Below are 11,975 nucleotides of genomic sequence, written 5' to 3' on the forward strand. Positions count from 1 at the left end.
TGTATCTACTAACATGGTTCAGACTAACAGTTAATGGCTAAATGGACTTACCCCATGTTTGGGACTACCCCCTTCCACACTAGCATATGTGATACATATCCTAACCACCTTTTGCACCATTCCCATAGGGGTACCGATAACAATTTGGAAGTCAGATTTTGTCGAGTTCTTGGAATTCTCGTAAATCAGTGTCTTACATTATAACCTGTTACCAACCCGTTTCCATCTGGATTTCAAAATAGTCTTCACCAAAGGGTTGTAGTACAATAAATAACCGATAATCAACATTCTTCAACAGATTAGTTGGTTACTATAGCAAATGAAATATGATCATTAAGTAATAACCCACAGTCATACAAACCATATTACTGTCTTTTATAAAGTTCCGTTGTTCGTCATTCATATCGTTTCTGTATATTTGAGAGTATGGGAACTAAAGTTTAAAACTGTAGACTTTTAAAAGTCGTATTTCTTGGCTCTGATGAACCTTAGCATTTGTATTTCAAAAAGTAATTATACTTCAATATCAAGTTGGCTGGTCAGACCCCTCAAATTCACTTAATTCAATTCAGACATTAGCAGTATCAGTTTATCATTAACCCGGTATATATATATATATATATATATGGCTATTTCGATTATCTTTCCAGACTTGTAAAGGTTTCTGTTCTGTTATAACTTCTCTTATCACTTAGATCAACAACGAAGAGCAATCATTCGAAAAACATCCATAAGAAAAAACATCCGATCATATCACCACCACCATCTTCATCGTCATTATCTTCATTAACAATTAATAATAATTCTAAATCGACTAATCAGGTTGAAAATACTCAGGAAGAAAATAAAATAGATTATATTATAAAAGACAAATTTACTTCACACGTTGTTCGTTGTGATTACGATATGCCCGAGGTAAATTCTGTTTGTAAATATTAGTTTATGTACTTGTTTTTTTTCTTTTTTATGAACTTATGATCGATCAGTTCATAGTTTCCATCACGGACTGATCTTAGCAACTATTGAAAATTACTAATCACTAGACAGTTATTTCGTCATAATATGGGCAGCTCTGACCAGTTCATATCCGAAACCACATCGGTGACCGAATCCAGGACATTCAAGTCTCGTGGCGAGCACTTAACCTTTAGAACACTGATCCCATACCCGATGGTTTATATGTTTAATATCTACAATTCACAATATTGCTTGACCATCTTTCATTTCCAAAGATGGGTAACTGCCTCACACTCAGAATGGTTGAACCCATCGCTCGCCGCGAGACCTGAAGGTCCTGGGTCTAGTCGCCGTTGAGATTTTTGGAAACGAACTGTTAAAATTGCCCATATCAGGATGAAACGGTTGTCAAATGCCTTATAGTCTTGAACAGTTGTCTAAATAAGATCAGTCTGTAATGTAAACCATGAAAATCAATAATCTCCACAAGCATCCTATAGTAATTTGTTATTATTATTAGCATTCAGTCTGACAATCATACGTATCTTGACTTTGTGTTATTTATCTAGCTTCGACTAGTTGTGAAGTGTTTGATCTTTTTATAGGATAACATTTTTTATGTAATTACAATCTAAATTATATTCATTCATAACCTTATTTTTCTTAATTCATATTTATGCTACCTGTGTAGACTACACATCATATAGTCAGAGCTCACCAATGCTTTTTATGTTTCTATACAAAGTGTATGTATATCCCATCAACAGATATGATCTATATTCAACGGCAAGTGTCTTGTGGTACTTGGGTTCTATGAATTAACATTCAAATGAGTTGTTGAGATGACGTTTCTACATGTTTCATTACACATGGATATGCATGAATTCTAGTAAATAGCCTTCATTATGTTTCATTTATTCCTTGATAAACAAGTTGGAATCACAGTGGTAATGAATGAAATGGCAAAAACTGCCCCATTGTCGTAGTTGCATCCGTTATTTCATAGTTATCACTTTTTTTATTTGAACCGTGTTTCCTACGCTAAGCTATCCATTACTATTCTCTTGCACTTTTTTATTATGATCATCTCATCCCTTGTTGTTTTGGTGTAAGATGTAGCCAATTAAACCGATACACCTTCGTCCCAGGTCCTATGTTGTCTATCTTTGCAAATAGTCATTTCTGTAATATCCATTTTTATTTATTTATTCAATTCACATAATATCTGATACTGCTGAGAACCAAACATTTTGTGCTCCACATGAGGTAAAATTTGCATGCGAGCTAGGATACTGTCAGCACTCCTAAACCGAAGTTGGTCGATTTTCCTCATGTGCCATTCCCCAAGTCTTTGACCCAACGATCTAATCCACAAGTCAGTCAATAAACGTCGATAGCTTCCATCCCTTGGTAGTCGTTAACCATAAGTAGATTCATACTTCGTTCATTCTTTTAGGATCCTGGAGCCCATTTACATTATTGGTTCGAAATCAGGGTTTTCCAACTTCTCTACACAGACACTCTATACACCTCCGTAATCCAGTTTAAACAACAAACATCCGCTTTTTGTCCTTTCACTTTCGTAAAATACACCCTCTCCGTGTGAAGGCTTTGAGTATTACTTCTATAGCGAAGCCTATAAATGCATGACCGTATTAGAGGGTTTCGGGAGAAAAAAAACTCTCCTCACCCTTGGCTATACCAAGGCATTTGAAGAGGGGCCTGTTGTATAAACTTTTCATTCATGTACATACATAGTAAATGTATGCCATATTGACAACCCTACCTGTAATATACAATACATTTTGGAAGAAATTGGGTCATTCTTCATTCCTTTTCGTTTATTACCGTCAATATTCAGGGAGTGTCCATAGATAATGAATCGCCAAGTGATACTGAAAACGCTAATGATCCACATCACCGACTAAATATTGTATTGGATAATATTATTACACAAGATAACAATAAATTGCCACATTCTATCCCATCTCAACATAGTAAACATTCGACAATTCACAAGACTTCACCAAAGAAGTCTTCAAAATTATCGTCTAAAGTAAGTGTTCAACTGAAATTATCCTTTTCTGTAAATAAATAAATATTACTCTTTCATCATAAAAGAGACCCATTGTTATCCCATTGAAGAAGAATAATGACACGGTATGTAGTTACAGATGTCTACTTTCATTTTGTCCAAAACTTTAAAAAAGTTCGTGACAAATGGTGTCTAACGTTAAATGTTTCCTTAGTTAATATTGGACTTTGGTTTCATACTAGTTACTGCCCTTCAGCAAGATTTAGTCGCAATCTCAGGGAACTAATGCTCATTGGTGAATCGGATTCCGTGTCACTCACAGTCTCGAATCTTTCTACATGGTTATTCAAGACGCTAATGACCTCCTGTAGCACTGAGATATTTACAATTAACTAATTCTTGAGTAGTAACCACTGTCATCTTTGTTTAGCCATTTTAGTGTCCATGGGATTCTGTTGATCGACTCAACTAATTTCATTCAGTCTGTCGTAATCTCTATATTCTTATTGTATAATAAAGTATGAAAACAAATAGCAACCACAATTTATTGCCGACATATTTATTTATTATTTATTTGAACACATAGATATTGGTACAAGGCGGCACCAAATACATATGTGCCACACAAATCCCATTCGATTTGTGTGAGGGTTGTGATACTGCTCGGGTGCTCAAACCGAAGCAGGTGGTTTTCTTAGGGGGCCACACCCGGAGCCTTCGACCTGAAGGTCTGATCCACAAGGCAGTGGAACAATGTAAGGAGATGCAGTCCCATGGTAGCCGGTTACCAACGATTGGTTCATACGCCATTTGTTCCCTCAAGATCCTGGAGCCCATGTGCACTATTGCTTTAGAATCAGACTTTTTCAACTTCCCTAGGTGGACTCTCCGTGTGTACCAATCCGGTTAAAGCGCCGGACATTCACTTTTCGTCCTCTCAATTTCGTAAACAACAGTAATGCCACGAGAAGGCAGTGAGTAGGACATCCCTGGCAAAGGCTATATACGCGTGGCCAAGTGAGAGTATTTCAAGAGGGCGAACGGACTGGGATATTAAACTTTATTTGATATATCCTCGAATGGTTACTTATTTACTAAACCAATTTTTGTTTTGTGTTTTGTTCACATGTAAGCACCATAAAATGAATAAAGAAATGGTGAATAATAATCATCAACTAGTCAATGAATCAAGATCTTCCGAAAATATTAATCATGAGAATTTATTGAATAACAATGATAATAATACAACTTATCATCGATCAGGCTATGAAGCATTCGACTCAGATATAAAACAAACTGAAATATTATCATCAAAAAAGGTCCGTTTGAAATCATCATTAAATTCTCATCATCATCATAATTATAATGATAATAATAGTAAAAACAAACAAGTATGTTATTTTTTTCTATTACCTTGAAAACATGAATACTTAATTAAATAAATGTCACGAAATAGTGTAATTTTACTGTAAATGTCTATTTATCATTTGATTCTGTAGAGAATAAATTATGCTTACCGTACTAATGATAGTTATACTGTCAAGTGAAAGTAAACTGTAACCGACCCAATAACGAAGATAGATAGGCTAAACGAAATGTAAAAGACCATCTCATATGTAAACTTGACTGCTTCTTATTGTATGATAATACACTTTAGTCCTAGTCTTCATTTGAACTCTTGCTTGGCTTTCGGTAAAAACGTATCACTTGAAAGGATGTCTATTGATTCAATCCCCAGCCAAGTGTTTAGTCTCATCGATTTAAGTATCTAGTATCCAGTATAAAATTATATCAAGTACCAGGACCTTGTTTTGCCATCATACCAAGTTTTTTTTTATAAAAAATCTTAATTATAAGGTGATCATAAGTTTGTTGTAATTATCGAATCAGAAGTCAGTTTTCATTACTGAATGCGAACTCCAGTTGGAGAAAACCAAGAACTGCTCTATAGTGGTTTCCTCTTCTCAATACACAGACATTCCAATATAAGACCTAGGAATTATAGGTTTGATAGCTTAAGTGTTCAAGGTTTCACACTGCTAAGGACTCTCATTTTAAGGCGAATCAACTGTTCGTCATTCCTAGTGTCTGTAAGTTTTCATCTAGTTATCATTTCGTAGTTTGTTAACTTCAAGTAATAAATAAATTAATTAGTTGATTATCTATTTCTTTGAATGTTGTTTCATATTCTTGTAACATCTTGTCAAGTTTAGTAGTTCTACGATTACGTAATCTAACTACATATTCACGCAAAAAAAGTCTAATTGACTCTATTATGTAGCCTGCAGTCTTTTCATCCTACGTAAATTTCGTCACAATAACCACATATATTATCGTTTATTGTATCTTTGGATTATCCATTCATTGATTGTAATCATTCTGAACAGATATTAAGTTGGATGTCGTTAGAATTTAAGCTAAATTAGAGAACCAATATGGTATGATCTACTATCTAATTTAATTACTCAGACGCCATTTTAGCCACTGACGATCAGGTCAACCATAATGGTTAAGATAGACTATATTTAGATTCACATTTGCTTTATAGGTGGTATATGCAGCGTATGTGCGTATTTACAGGTGTCCATAACATCTCCAGATACTAAACATGTGGATGATAGCCATCTGGTTGAGGTAAATATATTGAGTTACTCATTTCTAGCTTATCGACTCTTGCATCTGGCTTGTCGTACATTATGTTTTACCTAGTCTCCTTATCCCTTGATTGCTAGGTGTATCTCGATGTAATCTTTAATGCTATTTGTAATATAACTTGTTACGGTTTGTTCTTTGTCTTTCATTTTTATTTCAGTCCCCTGATAATTCACCAATACCATCCGTTCCATATTGTAATAAATCCATTATTAGTAGTAACAATGATAATATATCTATACCTGAAACTAAGTTCTGTATATCATCATCAGTAATAAATACTGACATGTTCACTTCCCTTTTGTCAACCGGTGAATTGAATTCATTTCAATCAGCAAAAATTTGTTGTCCTAGTTTATTGTCAATTATTCGTCAATCAGAAAAGTCTAATTCTCTAATAATGCATACAAATAAAATTTTTGCACAAATAATATCTGTACTTGAAAAGAAGATACCATGTTTAGGTAAGTGAGTTAATTGTCTAAAGGAAAGGATCTGTTATGTGTATGTATTCACCGTTGTGTTGATGGATATGGAAGATGTTTTTAAACAATATGAAATGTCAGTTTTGATGATAATATCTCATTTTACATCTGTGACTAATATTAGTATGATGCAAAAATTATTTCAAAGAAAGATTAGATTATTTATAAATATGTATATATTTTTATGCCATCGTTTAAGTGCCAATGCTATGCTTGAAGTTGGTTAGTATGACAACCTGAAACTAGGTTTTGCACTTTAAAGAAAATCTCAATGATCAATGTTATGATGATTGCATTTTGTGTAGAGCTATTTTTGTGAAATCTAATCTTTTTTTTTCTTTTACAAATTAATCGTCAGTAACAAACAACTTACATTCAATTTTATAAGCGGAGTTGGATAGTGGCTAACAGTGGGATCCATGATTCTAGTTTCATTCTAATTCAGACAACCAATATGCATGAATTATATTCAACCTAATTATTTTTTTTAAACGTTGACAACCTCATATTTATATGTTTGTATTTTGCATTTTATAAGAGCATATCGTAGTTGTGACTTGATTGTTTGAGAATCCGGATCATGAGTTGTTTTTTCTTCTTACTCTATGCTGACTAGGATTTACGTAAGTCGTCAATCTTCTCTTTGTTTGAACGATTCTCTCTTAGATTAACTGCTTCGAAGTCTTAGATCATCAATCTGTTTTTGATCATTAATTGGCTACACTATTTATTGCTAAATTTTCTCCAGAATTTATTTAACTAACATGACATCATTATACTTGAAATCTCAGTAATCTGTATTTTTACTTATCTCAGCTGAACAGTGTTTTTCTGTAATATGTTTGTAGTTAAATTCTAAGTACTAAGTAACTAATGGTAATAAATTGAGATACTTCATCCCGATGATTTGAAATAATGATAATTCAAATTATATATACTAATGATTGCTGAATTATTGATGTCTTCTATGTTACATTTGGATAAAGTAATCATAATTCGTTTATCAATTATAGATTAATGTACTAGGTTTTGAATTATTTCACTGTTGATGTAATGACTGATCAAGCCTCAATAGATGATGTGACGGATTTCAAAGTTGCGATCTGATTGCAAGCCGGTTGTTTTATCATCACTAGTCTACCTCTCTATTCTGACAGTAGAGCACCATAAGAAGAGTAGTTTTAATGCAAACAAAACGGATTACAAGTTACATAGATAGATGAAGATATTGAGATTATGGAGATTTGTAGCTCAGGTGGATGATTTTCAGATAAAAGTCTATCTGAAGTTTGTGCTGATGATGCCGTTCAGAAGAACGATGAAAGCTCCACGACCAAACCATCCAGCTCAGAGAACAAAACTCCATCAAAAAGTTGAAGATATTAACCGTTCTTAGGTTTCATTCCCCTCGTATTTTGTCCAATATTTAATAGTAAATGCTCAGGTGTACATTTTCGTCGAGCTCATCTTTTTTTTCATGAATGTATTTTTATTTATATGTACAATTAATTTGTAGTGATTGAGTCTTTGAATAATCGTGCCGCTTCACTCTACACAGAATACATTCCACTCAGAGAACCGTTATGCATCTTAATGAAAATATCCGTAAGTTTTCAGTTAGCGTGCAGCTTTTTTCTCATCTTATCGATAACTACTGGCGATTAGAATGTTTCTCCAGATCTATACTTCATACTCCAATAAAAATCACATTCTTATGTACAGGACTCACCTACTAAATGAACAGAAATATGTTCGAAAATGCTAGATATTGTGCTTTTATCGATCGTTGAAAAAGGAGGATTATCTTCACAAAAAGTCTCATGTTTAGGTTTAAGATTAGGAGATAGTTTAGGGCTAAAAGTAATGGTTAAAAATGGGATGAAAATATTCATATAGATGAATACTGATACACTTCTTTGGTTTTAAATATTAAAAACCTTTAAAGCTTCGAAGTAATGATCACTTCCCTGGTCTCTATATCTCAAGTTTAAGTGTCTCAGTGACCAAACATTGGTAGGTTTTACTAAATTCTTGCATAAGTCTGAAGAAATTACTAGTTATCTGTCGTTGTTTTTGAATTTGGCGCAAAACCACCGAGTCTGTCTGGAATCGATTGATTCATCATTTAATTATATAATAGAACCACACTATATAGACAACCTTAAAATTAATAAAAAGGTCAATCAGAATGAACTTAGCGATTGTTTAATTGAAGAACAATTTTCAGAATACACTTACGGATAGTCTACTGCTAGAAACCCTAGTTTTAATTAGATTTCGTATTTTGGCTCATTTAGATAGTTGTTGATCACTTACAGGACCTTGGACTCTTGAAAGGTAGCATCTCACGTAACTATGGCTAGCTAAAGATATCCAATGAATGTGTGAAGTTTAGAGACGAGATTGTTGTACGACCCGCTATATTATTGGGCAAAGAAGTCTGTTAGGGACGGTGCTTCTTGGTAAAATCATATTAAAATTTTACGTTCCATGTAACTTCTGGAATCGCTTCAGGTTGTCAGCATAGTTTATCTCTGCCAATTTTACTTTTAACTATTCAGCAAATAAGTTACTTCGCCGAATTTTTTGGCTTAAAAATAGATACGTATATTTGTAACTCTCATCAATCTGTGTTAATTCCTGTTATGTCTCTCACTGCATAGTTTACTACTGGAACAATACGAATCGATATTCGATCTACCAAGGAGGATGCGGTGCATTCATGTGTTGCACAATTAACAAATCTAGTCAAACAGATCAAATTCGACCTATGACATAATGTATTTATATCACTATATATGTAATAGTGTATCATTCGTTTCTTCTACTTTCTCTTCTATTGGTTTTTCTTAAACTTATCCTACAATCTGTTTTTCGATTGTTAATATTCCTCTGTTGTGATTCGAGTTTTTTTAATTTCACGACTACTCTGTGTTGATGTTGTTTGTCTTATTTTGATATACAATATTACTTGTGACGATGATAACTTATTACACGAACATATATGTATCGTTATTCCTATTTTGATTGTCCTTTTATATACATATATATTTATGATTTGCCTATCAACGATTCCTAGCTAACTGTGATCTAATGCGTTTACCATGTATTTTTGATTGCATTCATGTAGTTTTGTTGTTTCGATTATCCTATATATACATACGTATGGTGTCTTTCAGATATTAAAATGTGTATATTTTATTGCGTCTTTGATATTTGGACCAATATAAGGGTGATTTTTTTGTTCACACGTATATTATTATTAATATTGTCGCTATTCATGATTTCCATTGGTTTGTCTTGTTTTCTCTTTAGGTAATTTTTTAGTCTTCTTTGATTGATACTCATCAATATGAAAGTTGCGGTACTCTGCTTTCTATCTCTCCCCTCTTCGTTGTCTGTATTCTTTTATTTCACCGTTTCGCATACAAATTCCCTTTTCATTTCTTTTATTTATTCCTATTGATGATTTGTCTAGTGTTTACTTTCTATGTGTTTACATTTCTCTTCGGGTAACTAGTGTGTGTGTGTATAGATTAACACTTTATCTTAGTACGTTACAGTTATCTGGATGAAATAATTCAACTGTGTGTAGAATGTTTATTTTTTTTTTAAGAAGAATTAGAAACTATTAAGCATCTGATTACTCCATGTAATATTAATAAGAGTTCTTTTTTATTAATGCAATATTATAAACTATTCATCATTTTTGTGCCTAAATTTAACATAATAATTGAAAGAGAACAAATCAACAATCTTGAATAAAATCTATTGCGATAAATTATGTAAGAATTTCGAAATATGAGTATATGTGATATGATAAGTTATACACTCAACTTATGATTTATCTGTAACCTTGCCACTAAGTGCCGTATAGCACAAAACCTCTACGTCCATGGTATTCTGCCGACTACCACCAATCACCTAACAATTATTTTTATAGTTGAGATCATGAATCAGTTAATCTCAACTATTAAATTACTATACTATTCACAAAAAACCCTTTCTGAATTATTTTTATGCATCAAAATATGCACCAATCAATTATTTCGCACCATAATACTTATTTAACATAATAGTTTATGAATTGTTTCAATCTCTTATCATAACCTTCAACCATCTTACATCTTAATATACTGCGCGCAATGTCCAGTCAGTCAAACTAGTGACCGCATTGCAACTTGCCTAATCGAATCCAATCAGCACCAGAAGATTAGATGAACATGATATTGGTCGCCACTTAAAGATTAGCTCAGCAATCCGCTTTGCGATAAATCCTTACCAAGTTGGTTTTTATTTCAAGTTGATGATAACCAAAAGAAAAATAGTCCAGTTAGAGGCACATGCATCTATTCTAAAATAGAGAATATAAATTTACGACTGTTAGTAAATAAAATAAGTCCGTTGATCGGCGTTTATAAATGCTACTACTAATTAGTATGGTATCATGTATGGCTGGTCTCAAATCAGAACGCCAATAAGAAAATATATGAAAATCGGAACAACAAGAGAAAATAGAGTACAAGTATTAGCGCTTATATAAAATCTATACAGGAATTTGATGTTATTTCAATCTATCTACTAGCGCTGCAGATGGATCATGATGTTTAGAATTGATCTTGGCTCAAGCATCCAATAATCAAAACTGTCACATGATGAAATACGATCATATCTCAATGCTTAGAAATTGGAGAATACAGCATTCTCATTTTTAGAAAACTTTGACACAGTACAACAAATGAAATAAATCTGAAGAATACCATCCTTCACTGCAATTTCTACTGAGATTTGACAATAGTACGGAATATAACAGTTCTTATAAAAAGTAATAACCAAACCAAACTGTCTCCAATAAAATATCTGAGAATAAGTGCGAAACCCTGTATCTATATAGGAAGTTTTCTTTATTTTGAGAATAGCTGAAATCAATTTAGTTTTGAAATGGTTCGCAACGGCTCATTAGCTAAAATCAGTCTGTTCATTTTAGATGCAAACTCAAAATCATGTGTATCAACCAAGTAAAATAAAATTAAATACATCTTTGGTTATATTCAATCACTCACGCAATTTCTCGAACTCATTTAAGGACAACTGAATTATGACTCAGAGACCTAACGTACCATCTCCAGACCTAGATATATTTGATTTGGTGGTGAGTGTCATTTGCTGAGACGTCAAAACAGCCATCTGGGTCCGAGATTAGCTGCCACGTTTTCAACTGAGCGTTTCGTAACTGGGGATTTCGTTTATTTCCCCGCCTTGCGAATGGGCGCTGCTTGTTTTCGTAAAAAAATGCCACGGACTTTAACTACATTTGTGTTTCTCATCTGGGATGTCGAGCTGTGGTAAAGTAGACATGCTCATAGCAAGTATTTCTGGACAGCTCCAATAGCTTGGAATGAAATTCGCAGAAAGTGTCCAGCACTCACCTACCAAGAGACGGGAAAATAACTAAAGGTTTTGAGTGTGACACACCCAATGAACATTGCTAATAACCTTAGTCATGTCCAGTGAATGCTTACTATGATTCCCTAGTTGACAGGCCACAATAAAACTGCTCCTAAATAGTTACGTGTATTCTTATTGTATGACCATCAAGTAACTAGACTATATAATTCACTTTGTATTGTTTGTTTAAATCTTCCCATTGATGTTTAGGACTGCAATTGACCAATCTCTTATTGGCATATTTGCGGATTGCCTTAAGTCACAAGCAATGATGGGTGATATCTAGCAGAGGAATCTTGGAAGCACGTTTCGTCCTACTTGAAACTCGTCAGTCGGACGCATCTTCACCCCGGGACTTGAACCCGGCACCGCCCGCTTCAAACACCATCGCGCCACCT

At 33.6% G+C, this 11,975-nt stretch overlaps 1 protein-coding gene across 2 annotated transcripts in view; it reads left to right on the plus strand.

Moving 5' to 3' along the window:
- The window catches only part of AP3D1_1 (AP-3 complex subunit delta-1), a 33,863-nt gene extending 23,984 nt beyond the window's left edge, over positions 1–9,879 (plus strand). The window contains exons 18-23 of one of the 2 annotated variants that reach the window (XM_051216964.1): positions 696–915; positions 2,819–3,013; positions 4,126–4,383; positions 5,805–6,108; positions 7,646–7,734; positions 8,793–9,879. In XM_051216964.1, coding sequence (XP_051065597.1) covers positions 696–915; positions 2,819–3,013; positions 4,126–4,383; positions 5,805–6,108; positions 7,646–7,734; positions 8,793–8,903 — 1,177 coding nt within the window. In that variant the 3' untranslated portion in view covers positions 8,904–9,879. Of the gene's footprint in view, positions 1–695; positions 916–2,818; positions 3,014–4,125; positions 4,384–5,804; positions 7,735–8,792 lie in introns of both variants that reach the window. The other variant, XM_051216965.1, reaches the window with a different exon arrangement.
- Positions 9,880–11,975: the final 2,096 nt, after the last annotated feature.

The sequence above is a fragment of the Schistosoma haematobium genome, chromosome 6, assembly GCF_000699445.3.
Source record: "Schistosoma haematobium chromosome 6, whole genome shotgun sequence".
In the NCBI taxonomy this organism is placed as follows: Eukaryota; Metazoa; Platyhelminthes; class Trematoda; order Strigeidida; family Schistosomatidae; genus Schistosoma; species Schistosoma haematobium.